The following is an 18558-nucleotide window of genomic DNA, read 5'->3' as shown; positions in this document are numbered from 1 at the left end:
AAGGATACCAGATATCTTAGGCACCTCTCCCATCATACAGGAGAGTAAACTTGACTTACCTGAGCCTACAAACCACAAACAGCAACCCTCCTGCCACAACACACCCGTAAATTAATATCCTTCAGCGTTGGATTATGGGAAGATAAATCCCAAGAGAAATTCCCATCCACTATCTCAATTGCTATACCAAAACTACCTTTTGGAAGCCTCTCGATGACATCACTTTGTAGGTCATCCAGACGAAGAAATGATGTAATTCTGTCAAGGGAAACTTTAGTCTGAGCTATCATTGAGATTAGGTCAGGAAGACTATAGATGGGTTGTTGAAGTATTCTAAATGTTGCAAGTGAAGATAAGATCTTCCCTGATTCAAGCTCATGTTTTTAAGAATAACTTCTATAAGTAAATTCCAAGCAAGTTTATTTTCTCTGAGAGAAACCATATCCTCGGTAGATGACTTTTGCCAGTCAAGGAGATATATGTAGCCAAAGAAGCACTCACTTGATTTTTCAAGAAACATTTGGAATGTCATGGCATGAGGATGCCAGCTATGTAATGACCCTGTCTTCATAAGAAAATTGGCCGCATCCAATATATAAATAAGAGGAAATGCTTTGGCATTATAGGACATGAAGCCTCTGAGTCGAATGGATATCTCAGAAACTCATCCCTCTAAGACGATGCCTTGCCTTTTCATTGAATTGAATAAACTCAACGTCTTTCTTGACTGCCCGCATTACACATATCCCAAAATCATTACATTCCATGCAATAGGGCCCTTGTAGGGCCTTTTATCAAACAACTTCCGAGCAAAAGTAAAATCTCTCATCTTGACACATGCACTGATCATTGCAATCTGACACAGCAAATCTGGCTCACGAATTGATGAGAACATCCAATAGCAAGCAGCTAAGCCACCCAATCCTGCGTACATGTAAATTGAACCACTTTGAACATGTGAGTCATGCTCAAACCCATATTTCAGAACGGCACCATGTACAGATGAACCAGTCTTGTGTGCTAATAGCTGAGCAGAGGTACGAACCAAGAATGTGAAAGTGTAGTTATTAGAGGCCAGATAGCCAGCATAATGAAGAATTCTGCTATAGAAGTGAAAGCTTTGATGAGGGGCTGAACTTTTGGAGTGGGCTCTGATCAAAGAGTTGAAGATGAAGGAGGTTGGGTTCTGAGAGTTGTGACAGAGGCTTCATTATAACTTCAATCCTTGACTGTTCTGTGAACTGAAACTATCACACGAAAAATGCGAAGTTGGATGAACCACTCATCACTAATTCCCCGCTCAATCACCCTCTTCTGTTTTCTTCTCAAATCCAACCCCCGATTCGCTCAAAGACAATAAATAGAGGCCCTGGCGATTCTGTGATAAACAATTGCAAAACTCCTCCGCCACATTCGAATCCTTAAAATCCCATTAACAAATCAATCACGGTTCAGAATTCAGTAATAACATCACTAAGTGCAATAGAGAATTGGATTGTTTGAAGAAATTGTCGGGCTTCTCAAACAAAATGCCTTCTGAAACATCTTTGCTATCATTCCCAAATTCCGTAAATAGTGGAGCCAAGTGATGCTAAGTAATGTGTTTTGAAGACCACGGTGTTGTGTAAGGGATAGATATACCGTCGGAAGACTAGACACCATTAAACTATGGCAGTGGCTTGAGCAGAGCTTCAGTCTTTAATTTTTCCGCCAATTATCAGCAGGTTCCAAAATTTTCCAGTATCCTATGAGTTAGAGCCGTCACATGAAAGATACAGAGTCGGATAAACCGCTTATTATCGATGTCTACTGCAATTGAAACTTTGACTGAATTCAAGAGCCACTCAATCTTCGTCGTCAACCCACAGAAACACACCGGAATACACTGGGATTGCTGCACACCTCATCCCTTGTGCCAGCACTTTTGACATCCTCTTGAAACATGCCCCAAGTACGCAAAGACTCGAACATCGTACGAGAAAGGAAACATAGAACATAGATAAAAAAAAACATAAATGCAGAGAAAGGATGAGCAGAAAATATAAATCAACATTGATAGCTCCATTTCATATGTTAATCCATGGGCTGGATAAGGGGATAATAAGGAATAAGATTTAAACATAAACAGAGCATTGATCAAATTTAGGCATGAAGTCACATATTTCAGCAGGCATCAACGACATATAAAGGAATCAAAATCAAAGCAAGGCAAACAAGCAAGCAACCAATCTCAACAAAACAACTTGTGGCCCTTTTCTGTCCACACCAATCAACAATACATTGAATAATTCAGAAACGACCAAATTGAGAAATCAAATATGGGTAAGAACACTGAGAGTAACCAGAAGCGTACCTGGACAGTCTTAGCTGCCATCACCCCCTTTCCCAGTTCTCGTGTGCTTTTCCACAAAGACAATAAAAAAATCCCCCTAAAAAAAAAAACTCCTCTGATCCAAAAAGGAAATCCCACTTCCTTTCTTATTTTTTTCCTTTTGTAACCGATTCCCCATGGAAATAATATATGTGCTATGCCTCTAAAAACAAAATCTCCTTTTTTTCAAAATTCTGTTGATTCTCCTTCCAAATAGATGGCGGTCGTTTCCTCATGCCCAAAAAGCCAAGAAATATGATTTAGAAAACTTGTAATAAAATAAAATAAAATAAAATAAAATAAAATAAAAATAATAAATAAATCCATACAAGCCACACAAGTCATGTAGGCCATGCAATCATGCAAGTTATATAAAAAGTGGGTTTAAAAGTGCTTAAGTGTGCCTAAGTGAACTAAGCCCAATGAAGTGTCTAAGTGGGCCTAAGGTGGCACCTAGTGGGCAAAGTGTACCTAAGTGGGCCTAAGGCGTTTAGGAAAATGCCTAAGTCTAAATTAGGGCTGCCAAGGTCATAATGTGGAGTCGGATAAACCCTTCAACCAAAGTCTCCAAGGTGGCTCAAAAAAAGGTAAGTAGTATGAGTAGCAATGGGCCACCAAGGAACTACTATGGAGCACTGGAAGTGAATTTAAAGACATGTGCTAAAGGGACAAAATTGAGGGTTTACACTTACCGAAACCTAAAGAACCAAACAATCAAGAAATCAAACCTAAACAAGTGTCTAAGTGATCTATTCTGAAAAAAAGTGCCTAAGTGACCTAGGGTGAATGTGTGCAAGTTGGAAGGTGTTTAGGATGTTTAGGATAGTGCCTAAGTCTAAATTAGGGTTGCCAAGGGTCATAATGGGGTTAGATAAATATCTCAATTAGAGTATCCAAGATGGCTCATAAAAGATAAGCTACATGAGTAAATGGGCCACCAGGGGATTGTTGTAAAGTACCAAACAAACACATAATAGGACATGTGCTAGAATGACAAAATGGAGGGTCTACACTAGCTCTCTAGCAGCCATTGTCTTTCCTATTCCACGAGTGCAGGGAAGAGCATGTTCTGAAATGGAGCCTGATGGGATCTCCTTTCCCTGTCTCAGAGCTTTATTTATGAAGGGGGTCCAGTAAAATAGTTTCCACTAACACTATGTTCCATTCCAATTTTGATTAAAGTATTAGGCATATCAACATATCCTTTGTAGCTTGCGGACACAAGTGCACGTTGAGTCACAAAAGATACTATCGTCTTTGAGCTAGTTAATAGTTCTGCAACTCTAGCCTTCGAGTAGCAGTAGTAGTGGCAAAACCCCAAAACCCATTATGAAACCCACTCGGGCTAGCCATTATAGTGTTGAATGCTCCACAGCCATTTCTACTACTCATTACTGATGGAAGATCTCTTGTCATGAATCACAGAAGCTGGTAAAACAATAGTATGAACATAACCCAGCTACTAATCCTACTGAATTGTTTCATAATAGCCTGTTGTTGCTTTGCAACCTTCTCCTTAGACCCATTAGCTTGTTTTTTCAAAACATCCATAATTGCTTTGCTATTCTTTAGCTTGTGGAGAAGAGCACTCAAATGGTGTCCAAATCACAAACAAGAATGCATAAAATAAATAAAAATAAAAATAAAAAAAGGTCCTCAAAGCCCCATATCATGATTTCTCAATGAACTTAAAAGGAAATTGATGGAAAACCCAAAGAATGGGGTTATAATAGAGACAAGGAAGCAAGAGATGTCTGCATATTCACACACAAAACCATATAAATAATAGACGAAATTGTATATCCATACATAAATCAGAAGACAACATCTAATAAAATGACAATAAAACAAAAATGAAGAACAATATGATAAATGAAAATGAACAAGGAACTCAAAATATCCATACCTGGAAAGCTCCCCTCTACTTCTTTCTCTTGTTGTTATCCTTCTCCCTTACTCTCCTTCTCCTTTGCCCAAAATCAAAAAGCACAAAAAAAAGGATATCCTCCGCCCTCTCTGATGTCTCCTCTTTGTATCCTTTGATTCCCTCTTCCTCATTTTCTACTGGTTTTTTTTTATCTCCTTTTTCAACAAACCTCACCAGCCCAAGAAAAAATGCTCATTCTCTGTTGGTTTTCCCTTTCCAACAGAGAATCCCATTGAACTTCCTCTGTGACCCCAACGAATCTAAAAAAAAATGAGAATCTCCTTTGCTCACAATTTTCTCTAAACCTCCTACCTAGAAACCTCATCTAGGGAAACAACCCCACAACTTCCCAAAAAAGTCTCTTTTCTCCTCTTCTCTCTTTAAAACCCACCAACTCTTACACTACTCTATTTCCACCAACTTTGCTACCACTCTCTCCTAAAGTGCACCTAAATGGAATGAACTAAATATGCATTAAGATGAACTATCCTAAAGTGCACCTAAACTAAAGCACAACTAAGAATTTTCCTAAAATGCAACTAAGTATTTTAAACCCGAAATGCAACTAAGTATGTTAAACCCGAAATGCAACTAAGTGAGCTAAATTAAAATGCAACTAAGTGACTCAAATTAAATGAGTTAAACCTAAAATGCAACTAAGTAAGCTAAGCTAAGAATGCAACTAATTGAGCTAAACCTAAAATGTAATCAAGTGAGCTAGACCAAGTGAGCTAAACCTAAAACGCAACTAAGTAAGCTAAGCCTAAAATGCAACTAAGTGAGTTAAACCTAAAATGTAACTAAGTGAATTAGACTAAGTGACTAAGTAAGCTAACTCTAAAATGTAACTATGAGAACTAAACTAAGGTACACCTAGGGTTACAATTAGGATCTATAAAAATCCCTCAACAATGAGTCTCTAAAGGTGGCTCCAAAATAGTATTCACTGAGTGATAATGGACCAACATGGGATGACTATAATGCAATGAGAGATGAAAGAAAACATATAAAATAACATGTGCTACTAGGACAAAATGGAGAGTCTACACCCACTTTGTTGTGGATTGTATGGAAAGAGAGGAAAGCTACGATTTTTTAAGATACTTGGAAGACACTTGAGATGATAAGAGACTTGCTTCATTTCCATGTTTCTTTTTTAGCCTAATGTACTGAAGTATTTAAGTCATTTCCATTAAGTGTAATTCAACTTAATTATCTTTCTGTATTTACACCCTAAGGGTGGGCTTACGTGGTGAGGTCCCTAGTTGAGTTTCAGGAGTTATTATACTTGTATTTTGGTTCCTTTTGTATAGTTCTCCATGTAAAGCAAAGGTTTCTTTGGGTTTTTTAATCAGACTTGTATTTCATGAGGAGGATTTCTCATTCTTCTCATATCTTTATTCACTTTAATTAATTCATCTTTTCGTTCTAATAAAAAAAAAAGGTTCAACAATGAGACAAATTTTTTTAGGTACTTGTCCTATCTCGCCCCATTTAGATATTTAATTAAATAAATATTTAAAAAACAGAGGTCATGCGAGTAGTAGAAGTCCTTAAAAGTTCAAGACAGTAAACCTGACATTTAAGCTTCTTACCTATCAAAAAAAAAAAAAAAAAAGATATAAAAGAAATTTCAAGCAAAAAACATATAATAATTAAAATGAATTCCAAGATAAAAGAATCAAGAAATGAAATAACAATACATCAATCATATTCTTTCAAAAAACAAAAGCCTTTTGCAATAACAACTTGATTCTCTCTTCAAAAATCAATTATTTGGCTGGTAAAAAATTGTTCATTCTCAATTAGTTTAATCTTCATGAATTCAAATTATGATGATTAATTGTTTGATGTTTTTAAAAATAAAAGTTTTAAGAACTCATGACAAAGTCATAATAAAAACATATTACTTATTCAAAATTCAAAGAAAAAATCAAGAATCCAAAAGAAATTCAATACAAGAAACATAAAATACATTAGTTAGTTTCCACTCCATTAGGGTCTTTTAAGAAAATCAAATCCTTCATGTCAATGACTTAGATTCTCTTATAACTTGATTGACCTGCTTGCCATGCCTCCACATCTCACATTCTAAGAAAATTCAAAGTGAAAATTTTATGAACCAAAAATAAGTTGATAAAAAGAAGTACAATATCTATTCTAAATTCATTTCAAATTCAAGAGTCCAAAAAGGAAAAAATAAAATTGAAAAAAGAAAGCATATATACCTCTTTGTTGATTCAAAGATAACTCCATTAGGTTCTTTCAAGAAAAGAAAAGATTTTTGTATTTTTGTGAACTCAAAATCTATTTTCCATTTGTAGAAAAAAATTGTTCTAAGAAACTCATCTTCTCCTATGGGAATCAAATCTCTTTCCCACAAAATCAATTCTCACTCTCACCCCCTTTTCTATCTTCTTGAAATTTCAAACTTTTAAACCATTATACCAATAACTATTGCCCAAATAAATATAAATTGCCTTCTCCTTGTAGGGAACGTCAATCAAAAGCCCAATCAATTGTCAACCCCTCCAAATCTTTCTCACTTTCATAGAATTTTTTACCTATAAACTATTAAGTAACGATTAAAACTCAAGAAAATTTAGATAATTAAAATTTTTGTTCACTCCCAATTTAATAAGAATTAGATAATAAGATACATTTAAGATGTTAGTATAAAACCTACATTTAAAGAGTAGAAATTATAAATGTGATTAATCAACTTCACATCATAATAATATATAGATTATAATATTATTAATTATATTTTTAAACTTCTTTTTAATATGACTACTAGACCAAAGAATTGTTGTCATGAAACTAGAGAGAAGTCCATTTCCAGGGATTGTTCTTCCCTTGATCTTGAACGGTAAAATAAATCCTATCAGAAAACGTTAATTAAAGAACAAAATAAAGAAAATAGGAAAAGCACCATACCTATCAAATGGCCTTTGTTTAGTTGGTAGCTCTAAAAGCAGCACTCCAAAGCCATCTACATCACTCTTCTTGTTATCAATTCCAGGGTTAGCCATGTTCAAGTGCAATGTAGCCACTATTTCCAATAGCCATCTTAGAAGCCTATTGCATTGGAGATTATAGTCAAAAGGTGAGTGTTTATTTTTCTTTGTCCCCCCTTAACATGAGTCACTTGTGTTTTTACTTTTCTTAAGCTTCTTTTATCCAAATATACACCAGAACTAACTCATGGAAAAAAACTTACAACTTAAAGATTTTGTGAAGAGAAAACAGTTACTTTTCAAACTTATCACTTTGAATTCTTCAAGGGTTGGCAAGATTTAATTAAAATTAAAAAATCCAAGAAAATGTCTACTCAATGAAATCACTAAATTGATCTCTAAGAGTACTTAGCTTTAGTTTAACAGTGTTGCATCTAAGCAGCCTTAAAACAACTAGACTATGTCATACATATGAGGAGGAAACTCTTCACCAAGATGTTGGCAGCCTTTAGGTCGCTATGGACAATAAGAGGTGAACATATAGATTTCTTGAAAGGAAAGCAACATTTATCATGGAATCCATATCTATTGCTATTTTTGCTAGTGAAATCATGCGACGCATGCAAAAACACAAAATATAGTTTGCTTGGGAGCATTTTACCTAAAAAATGAAACCATATAAAAAATGAACTTGATAACGAAAGTGCATTCCACCTAAAATAGGAACTATATAAAAAATGAATTTGATAACGAAAGTATATGCAATGCTTACTTCAAAGTATGAGCAATTAATGTTGAGGGCAATGTTGAGTTGAAGGCTCCAAGAAAGGGGCCCGTATGCTTCACAGTGCAGCACATCATTAAGAGAAAATTTTCTAAGTAAATCACACACTAAGGAGATGTTCTCCATGCTCTACACAATACCTAAGAAGTGCTTACAACTTATTGCAGTTTGGATTACATCCTAGTGTTTGCAATCATGCTTACAACAAGAACAATTGTTATAAAACTAACAAAAGCATGGTCATCTACAAAATAGCATGATAGTTTAAGGTTAACTCCAAGAAGATGATTGTTGTTCCCAACTAATTGAAGCTCTGCCATAGTGTAAAGTTTTGCATTTGCTGGGATTCTAGGTTTCTTAGAGAAACTTTTTTTGGAAGAAATTTTCTCAAATCAAACATTGCAAATAGTAAGAACCTGCCTTGACGTAAACATTGGTGGAGGACTTAGAGCCAAGATTTGTGGGCTCTCTTTTACTGGAATAGAAGACCATTGAATGACTAGGAAGGAGGTAACCACAAAGCAAACTCATTGTCCCTTATAGGAGAAGCTATACAACATCATAAATGGATTTAAATGCATTAAAATGTAAGATATGGTGAAACTAAACAATAGCATGGTTCCATTGAAACCTTTCGTAATTGGTAGAGTTCCAAAATTGGGATAAAAAATTTTAATTCCAATTGGAGGCAAGCAAATAACAGAAAACAGTATTAGGATATTGAGAAATTCCCTTAAGGCTAAATAAAGCCAAAAAAATAAGTACCCCCATCGTAATGGATGGGAAGCCAAAAAGGACATTACTATACTCAACAAAAAGTTGCATCTGATTTTTCACATATACCTAAAATTCCATAATCTATCTATCATTTCAGCAATAAAGCAATCAAATCTAATAATCCATAGTTGCTATATAATAGTACTATAGATCATCAATAAGTATATAAATAAGCTAATAAGATTTCACCTTCAATTGTTTGGACAATAGTACCATGGGTTTTCCAAGCTTTTTTGTTTTTGTGTAAGAGCTTTTGATTAATGCAAATGACAAGTAGGAGTGTTTCACAGCTTACCAATAGAATTCCTCCACCAACAACAAAAAGTTACATCTAATTTTTCATAGAAATCTAAAATTCTAGAATTTCTCTATTAACCTTTAAAAAATAAGGCAAATGAATCTAACAATCCATAGTTAATGTATAAAAGCATTATAAATTATCGACAAGTACATACATAGGCTAATAAGATTTCACCTTCGATTGTAGTAGATGTAAAACAATACAACGGGGTTTCATTGCTCTCCAAACTTTTGTGCTTTTGTGAATGAGCTCGATTAATGCAAAGAGAATTCATAATCATTTTTCTTGAGCCCACATGTGTCGTGAGTTTTATTGAATTATTTGAATATGTATGACACCCTCACAAATAACCTTTTTTTTATAAAAAAAAGAACATTGAATATTATTAATTTTTTTAAAAAAAAATTTCACTTTTAAAATTTCAAGCAAACTGATTTATGAAAGTACATACCTTCAGTTTAACTTTGTTGTTTGTAAATGACCTTAAAACAACTAACTTGTGTCATAGATATGAGGCGCAAGCTCTTGATCAAGGAAGATGCTAGTGGCCTTCAAGTTGCAATGAGCAAGTGGAGGTGAACAAATAGAGTGCAAATAGCTGAAAGCAAAGAAACATTTAGTATGGATTCCATATTTATTAATCATCTATCGCATGCAAAAACATAAAATGTGGGAAATGTTAGTGTATTTGCATCACTTTTCTCTAGTTTTATCATATCACATGATTTACTCTATGGTTTGCTTGAGAACTTTGTACCTAAAAAAGGGAATTGTATAAAGAAGTAACTTATTAACAAACTATATGGAATACTTACTTGAAAGCGTGTGCAATGCTAAGGGCAATCCAAGGTTAGAGGCTTTAAGACAAAGGCATGTATACTTCACAATGCAGCACATCATCAAGAGACAAAATTCTTACGTAGTCATATACAAGAAGACGTTTGTCCATGCTCTACGTGATACCCAAGAAGTGTTACGATGTTTGGATGCCTCAATCTGGTTGCAGTCCATATCACATCCAAAAATTGTTCTTCTTCATGGAGAAAGAGTGAGACTACATCTATTTTTTTTAGTCATGATCTAAAAAAGATAAAGGAACGTAAGTTTGTTAAGTTCTTTTTTCTTAGGTAGTACCTGGCCGTCAAGGAACTCTGCTTTTTAAGTAGAATGAAGGGATCCTTCTCCAATAAGGCTCTTTTCATGGAAGTTGTTTATAGCTAATTAAATGGAAAACAATAATGAGGTTATCTACTCATAACCCAGGATGATTACCAAAAAAATGACCAATATGTAGCAAATAAAAATTGATCGAAAAACAAAATACTAGAAATTCTGAAAGATTTTTCTAACACTTCCATTTTTTTATTAATAGGGGAATATCCATCAGCTTCTCTACCACGAATCCCACACTAACTAGACATGTTTGAACAACCAAACCATCAAGTTGAGAGTTGCAATCTCAAGCTAGACACCGTTTGATCCGATAATCCTAGTTGCTCAAATAACCGGATTACACAGGATGTTTAAAAATACCTTCTAGGTAGAATTCTAAATTAAGGCTCTAAATAGATTAACTGAATCATCTAGACAGATTAGATCAATGATTAAATTATGCCACTTTCCAAATGCATACAACAACATCACACTAACCCTAGTTACTAAACCTATTACAACAAAAAATCTTAGTGAAATACATATATTTTATGCTATTATGAAAAAAAATTCCACATGCTCAGTAATACAAGCATCAGAGAAAAGAAAAGATTCCAATTATGCTAGATTATACTTGGAAAACCTCTTTCTTCTACAAGGAGCACCATTTTGATCTATATAACATGTTGCACAATGGTTTATTTCAAGTTGCAACAAAAAAGAACACATAACATAGCTTAATAAGTCTAGCTAATAGAACTTGTCCACTTGCCAAGCAAACAGAAAGATTAGCCATGAAGTTATCTTCTAATTAACCACTTCGATGGTTGTCCATCACACCCCATCCTACAACTTTAGAGTTTAGTGCAGCTCAATGGATTCAACCTGCAATTCTATGGATAAATATTAGATATGATCAAGATCAATATGAAACATTTTATTATGATATATGATGATGATCAACCATAGAACAATTCCCAATAACTATTGTTGTACAACTCGTCTCTTGTTTAGATATAAAATGACACTGATTTTCTTGGTGAAATTTAACTCATAGGAAGTTAGTTATAGTACGAGACAAAAATCACAACCAAGGAACTTGTGCTTTCTCCCATTTTTGTCATCTTAATGTGTTCTTGTTAGCTTTTTTTATTTGCTTTGATTAAATAAATATAACTACTAAAAGTCTTCAGCTCTAGAAGAAATGTGATTCTAAAACCATCATGTCATTGTATGAATTTGGCTAGATAAAGCTTTTTTCAAATTCATAATTTGTCACTCATAAACTTTGAAGATCAAAGTAGACTCCATATGATAATAATTGTAAAAAAAAACCAAAGAATTGAAGTCACATGGATAAAGCTAACATTTTTAGGTGCTACTATTTGCAATCATGCTTGCAACTATAATAATTGTTCCAAACTAAGGACAACATGGTTTGTATACAAAATAGCCTAACAATTTAATGGCAACTCCAAGAAGATGATTGTTGTTTCTAGCTAATTTAAGCTTAGCCAATGTAAGGTTTTGCATTCACTAGGATTTTGGGATTTTTGGAGAAACTTCTTTTGGAAGATATTTTCTCAAATTTGACATGGAAAGTAGTGGCAATCTGCCTTGACATAAGCATCAGGAGAGGATTGAGAGCCAAGACTGTGGGCTCTCTTTTCTACTACGGTTCAAGACCATTGAATGACCAGGCAGGAAAGTAATCAAGGAGATAACTGTGCTCATTGTCCCATAAAGGAGAAAGCTATACAACATGAGAAATGGATTTAGATGCATTAAAATGATAGATCTAGTGACATTGAATGAGAGGACATGATCCATTGAAACATTTTGCAATTTGGTAAAGTTTCAAAATTAGGATTCAAAGTTTTGATTTCAATTGAAGGCAATAACCAACAAAGATATTAGAATATTGAGAAATTCTTGTGGGTTGAATAAAGCTAATAAAAGAGTTACCCCTTGTCGCAATGGATAGGAAGAGAAAAAGGATAGTATTGTAGTAAACAAAAAAGTTACATCTAGTTTTTCACACAAACTTGAAACTCCAAAACCTCTCTACCATCTCAGCAATAAGATTTCACTTTCAATTGTAGTAGTTGGAAGATAATACATATGGACCCACATTTTTCATGTGCATTCTCACTTAATGGTGTGACTCATTAAAAAACTAATTTTTAGAAAAGATTTGGAATCCCCACTTATTTTTGTTTATTCTAAAGGGAAAATAAAATAAAAAAGTAATCCCTAAGTGTGGCTCCTGAAAGGAAAAGACGGGTTTTTGAAAACCGAGTATGGATCCAAGAGTCAAGTTACCTATCGAAAATATATGGTGATAAACTCTAGCACCCTTCTAAGCCCTAAAATTAGGTTTCTGCTAATTAAACTAAATCAAGTATGACATCTGATCAGGGAATCAATGGAAGCCAAGAAATGATTGAATAATGAAAACAAATCATGCATAAAGAATAATTAGACAGAAGGAATGGGAGCGTACCTTAACGACGAACGATATGCACTTGCATGAGAAACAAGGTTAACTGAGATTAACAGGTAGAAAATAAGATCATGTGTATCACGGAATAGGTCAAAGTTAATCAAATATAAAACAATCAGTCTAGCAATGGGAATCAATAAGCAAAGGAGAAAATCATGCATGGTAAATCAACAAAAACACACCCATGAATAGTTAGGAAATCGAATAAATCTAAATGTATAACCTGATATTCATGCTTAGTTAAAAATCCAAAAATAATGCAAGAAAAGAAGAAAAATCATATGGTAATGAGGAAGAATAATGAATCCACAACAGTCATACCTAAGAAACACCTCTTGATTGAAGCCCACTAAGCTTCCTAGCTTTCCTCTTTCCTTTCCTTCCTAATAAAATCCCAACTAGCTCCCTTTCTTTTTCCTCCTCTCAATTCTTTCCCTCCGAAATCAATAAAACTAGTGTGGTCCCCTTCTTCCCCCTCTACCCAGAAGACCTCCTCAGCCCAAATGAGAATCTTCCCCCTCTTTCCTCTAAAACAACCAGTAAAAAATCGTCTCCTAATGGTTCCCCCTGAAAGTGTCCTCTCTTTAAAACAAATTCTCTGTCAAAAATCACAAAAAAAAATTAACTACTTTGCAGCCCACTCAAATGCCACCTGTTCTCTTTGATGCCAAAAAACAAACCCACAGCTAGCTAAGAAAATGTCTCCAAAAAAGTGTGGAAAAGGAGAGTCCCCCCATAGCCTACAATGGGGGTTTACAATGCCATGGGCTTTCACTGTTCTCCATGCTTTTGTGATTTTGTGCACAAACTCGATTAGTACGGAGAGAGTTCATAATCAAATTTTCAGAGAGACTTCATTCGTTGAGAAAAAAGAGTAAATTTGTAAGAATAGTGAGTGAAACTAAATAAAATAAGGGTTTTGAACTTACCTCTAAGGAAGCTTTTAAAGAGAGAGGGGCTAAGAACGAGAGTTGAGAGTCGGGTTCTTGAACTGGTTTTACATTGATGTTGTTAGCTCAATATACTCTCACTTTTTAAGTTGTTTAGCCTACGCATTCCATAAGTTTTATTGAATTATTTGAATATATAAGACCTCCTTACAAACAACCTTTTTAGAAGTAAAAAAGAAAAAAGAAAAAAGAAAAAAGGAAATATTAGTCCATGTGGAAGCCTTACTCAAATATTTAAGAGGATGATAAACTTGAACTACTGCTCAAAGATGCATGTGTACCAAGAACACTTGTTGTGCATGCAATAATGCACTCTTTGAAGGGGTTGAGTTAAGATAGATGAGAGTTGGAATCAATTTTTTTTAACATTGTTTAAAATCATATGCAAGTAAATAGAAAAAAAATGTGAAGAAAAAAACCATATCATTGATCTCAAGCACAATGCAGAGACTTTTTAATCAAATCAAAATATTCATTTCAAGCCTAAAGTCATTTGATTAAGTGTTCTTCCCAACGTAGAAATGAGAAGACAAAGTTGTAAACAAATGATCCAACCATAGTTTTCATGCCTGTGACAAGATTGGTGGAACCTAAAAAGAAAATCCTATTAAAATGGTCAAATCATCATAAGCCCAGGCCTTCACATTTATGGTATAAAACAAGAATCTACTAGCAGAAATATGTCTTTAGTAAGTACGAAATTTAGAAGTTCAAGGAAAGTACTTGAAGCAGTCCCCAAAAGTTCAAGGCAATAAACCTAAAATTAAACATCCTTATCCATAAAAATAAATACAAAAATAAAAAAGATCCAAAAGAAATGTTAAGCAAACAAACATATAATAAGTCTAACAAATTCCAAGATAAAAGAATCAACAAGCAAAATAACAATACATCATTAGATTCTTTCAAGATAACAAAAAACTTTTTGTAACAACAACTTGATTTTCTCTTTAGAAATCAATTATTTTGGCTAAGAAAAAAAATTCACTCTTAGCCAATTTTATCTTCTTCAATTCAAAGTAGGAAGATTAATTGTTTGATGTTTTTAAAAAGGAAAATTTCAAGAACTCTTCAAAAAGTTAATAAAAATATAGTACCTACTCAAAAAATTCAAAGAAAATTCAAGTACAAAAAGAAATTTAATGATTTAGTCTAAAAAAACATAAATACCTCCACATTCTTTCAATAAACAAACCCTTTTTCCAATGAAGCCTCTTTCCAATGAGATCTCTATCTCATTCAAATTTCCTGCAGTAGATATGATGAGATCTAGCTTATTATAGGCTTCCTCTGGCAATGACATTATGTAAAGCAAAATCAGCAGCTCAATTTGGGGTTCCCCATTAGATGAGATTTTGAAATATTCAGAATTCTAGTTGACACATCCATTGTAATCCAATCTTCTCCACAATGAAAGTCTTCCTCTACTATGCTAACTAGAGAACAGAGTTGAACCCCGATGAAGTATTAGTTCAAGATCAATATTCACTAAATCATTTAGATTATCAGGTTTTGTAAGTCCACATAAACTCTCCTCTAAATTGTAAGAAACATAAAATTCAAGGAAAAATCAAGAATCCAAAAGAAATTTAATATAAGTAACATAAAATACCTTAGCTAGTTTCCACACAATTAAATATTTTCAAGAAAATCAAACCCTTTGTGCAAATGACTTAGATTCTCTTGTAATTGGATTGACCCTGTTGCCATGCCTTCACACCTCACATTCTAAGAAAATTCGAAGTGAAAATTTCATGAACAAAAAATAAGTTGATAAAAGAGTACAATATTGATGCTAAATTCACATTGAATTAAAGAATCCAAAAACAAAAAAGAAAGTTAATAGAGGAAAACATATAATACCTCCTTGCTAATTAAAAAATAACTCGATTAGGTTCTTTCAAGAAAACAAAGGTTTTTCGTATTTTTTTGAATGTTGGAATTTATTTTTCACTATTGTAGATTGGTATCATGCAATGGAAAAGAGTACAATTATTTTAGTTATTTACTTTTCCTTTTTTTTCCTTCTTGTATCGTGGGTCCCACTAACATGTATATATATACCCAAGTCCAATGTGTATTATTAATAGTTTTTAATAACAAAAATTAGGGATTCTCCTTTTTCTCTCTTTTCACATGGTATCAGAGCTTAAGGAGAAAAAAAACCTAATTATTTCAGGTTTATATGTGAATCAATTTTGGGAAACCTTTTAGTGATCGTGTTTCATTCCGATCACCTTCCCCATCTCTTAAAGCTTTCCGGTCAACCGTATCGCCGTCAGAAAACCCTCACTGCCGGCAACTTTTTCCGGTGAAGTCTTTTTCCAACACCGACAATACCATTAGGTGCACAAGGAGGAGATCTTCAAGTTTTGTCAAAGCACTGGAGGGAGAATCTTAGTCAAGGGAGAATCTCAGTCATGCGCCAACCATGCGCGTTTCTTCTCCGACGGCCTGAACCTCACGCGCCGGTGCGTGAGGGCGCGTGGAGCACTTTTCGGCAACGTGCTTCCACCTCCAGTCTCGCCTGACGCCGTCTAGCCACTCTCCATATGTGCTTGTGCCATCTGAGCCCTGCAAGTGCATTTTTTTTTTTTTTTGGGTTTTTGTCTCCGCTGGCCCTTTAAACAGCCTTTCCAACGACCTCCAGTGACTTCCTCTCCACCCCAAGCCCTGCACGTGTCTTAGGAAGTGTTCTTCCACCCTTCCAGTAGTGCCACATTTGTTTTTCTTTACTATTTGGTCTCTCACAGCCGTGGATCCTCGATTTTTCTTCTTTCAGCCACGATTTGAAGTCGTATTAGGGCTCTTTTCGATCCAAACATATTTCGTTCTCCATATAAGTAGATATGGCTACTAAAAGTTCCATTTTTTCCTCTGTTATATTTGGATCTCCTATGATTACTTCGGAGAAATTGGTTGGTAGTGAAAATTATTTGTCCTGGTCTGCCTCTGTGAAGCTTTGGTTTATGGGTCAAGGTTATGAGGATCACCTTGTTACACAGGAGGCGAATATCCCTGAGGTTGACAGACTACAATGGAGGAAGATAGATGCACAGTTATGTAGTGTGTTATGGCAATCGGTTGATCCTAAGATTCTACTTCATCTTTGGGCATACAAAACATGCTTTAAATTTTGGAATCAGGCGAAAGGGCTATACACGAATGATATCCAATGTCTTTATAAGGTGGCTTCTTCTATTGCCAATGACAGACAACAAGACATGGATTTATCTACTTATATTGGCCATATTGCCTCTCTTTAGGTGGAATTCTTGACCCTGATGCCTCTTACTACTGATGTTGGGGATCAACGAACACAGATTGACAAGTTCTTCATGGTTCTTACGCTTATTGGCCTCTACCCAGATCTTAAGACCGCCGCGATCAGATTCTTGGCAGTTCCATCCTTGGATGATGTGTTTGCCCTCCTCCTCCGTATCTCCTCCACTCAGACTTTGCCATCTGATAACACTTCAGATTCTTCTGTGTTAGTTTCTCAAACTAACTCTTGAGGAGGATGCAATGGTAACCGAGGTAGAGGACAACGTCCTCATTGCACCTATTGCAATAAGCTTGGCCACACTCGTGATCAGTTACATGGGCGACTTGCCCACACTGTCCACATGACCCAGTCATTTGATCCTTAGCCGCCTCAGCCTCCGAGCTCCTCCACATCTCAGGGTATTTCTCTCACTGATAGTGAGTATGATGACTATCTCTGCTATCAGGTCACCAAGTCAGCTTTTGTTACTTCTGTTGCCCAGACTGGTAATGCTTCTGCTTGTCTTATCCACACATCTTCTCTTGGACCTTGGATTCTAGATTCTAGCGCTTCTGATCACATATCTAGTAATAAGGATCTTTTCTCTTCTATTACTACTACCTCTGCCTTACCTATTGTTACCTTAGCTAATGGTTCTCAAACTGTGGTTAAAGGCATTGGTTTAACACATCCTCTCCATTTTCTACCTCTCACTTCTGTCCTTTATACTCCTGAGTGTTCCTTTAATCTTATCTCCATCAGCAAAATCACTCGTACTCTTAACTGCTCTATTAATTTTTTTGATAAATTTGTGACCTTGCAGGATTGGAGTACAAGGAAGACAATTGGCATAGGACGTGAGTCTCAAGGCCTCTATCACCTCACCTCGCCTTCAACTCCTACAATTTGCATTTCCACTGATGCTCTCCTCCTCATCCACAGTCGCTTGGGCCACCCTAGTCTATCCAAGTTCCAAAAAATGGTCCCTTGTTTTTCATCTTTGTCGTTGCTTGTGTGTGAGTCTTGTCAGCTTGGGAAATATACTCATGTCTCGTTCCCAAAGCATTTGAATAATCGGGCAAAGTCTCCTTTTGAACTTGTCCACATTGATGTTTAGGGTCCTTGTTGGACTGCGTTTACTTTAGGATTTCAGTATTTTGTCACTTTCATTAATGACTATTCTCGATGTACTTGGTTATTTTTAATGAAAAATCGAGTTGAGTTATTCTCTATTTTCCTGAAATTTTATGCTGAAATCCAAACCCAGTTCAATATTTCTATTTGTGTGTTACGCAGTGACAATGCCAGGGAATATTTTTCTGCACCATTTACTTCATTTATGTCCCAACATGGGATCCTTCATCAATCTTCTTGTGCTCATACTCCTCAACAAAATAGGGTAGCTGAACGTAAGAATCGACATCTTGTTGAGACAACTCGTACTCTCCTTCTCCATAGTAATGTTCATTTTCGTTTTTCGGGGGATGTTGTTCTTACAACATGTTATTTGATTAATCGTATGTCCTCATATGTATTACACGATTGCCAAAATCATAAGTGCTTCCATTACA

The 18558-nt window shown here is 35.0% G+C and overlaps 1 protein-coding gene across 1 annotated transcript in view; it reads right to left on the bottom strand.

Annotated features, from left to right (window-relative positions):
* Nucleotides 1–736: 736 nt before the first annotated feature.
* The window catches only part of LOC104878192 (putative pentatricopeptide repeat-containing protein At5g40405), a 29422-nt gene continuing 11600 nt past the window's right edge, over nt 737–18558 (bottom strand). Inside the window, exon 2 of the mRNA XM_010648094.2 lies at nt 737–1027. Coding sequence (XP_010646396.2) covers nt 737–1027 — 291 coding nt within the window. The remainder of the gene's footprint in view (nt 1028–18558) is intronic.

This window comes from Vitis vinifera, chromosome 1 (genome assembly GCF_030704535.1).
Source record: "Vitis vinifera cultivar Pinot Noir 40024 chromosome 1, ASM3070453v1".
In the NCBI taxonomy this organism is placed as follows: Eukaryota; Viridiplantae; Streptophyta; class Magnoliopsida; order Vitales; family Vitaceae; genus Vitis; species Vitis vinifera.
Note: the sequence above shows the minus strand (reverse complement) of the source record. Positions and strands in the feature narration are given on the sequence as shown.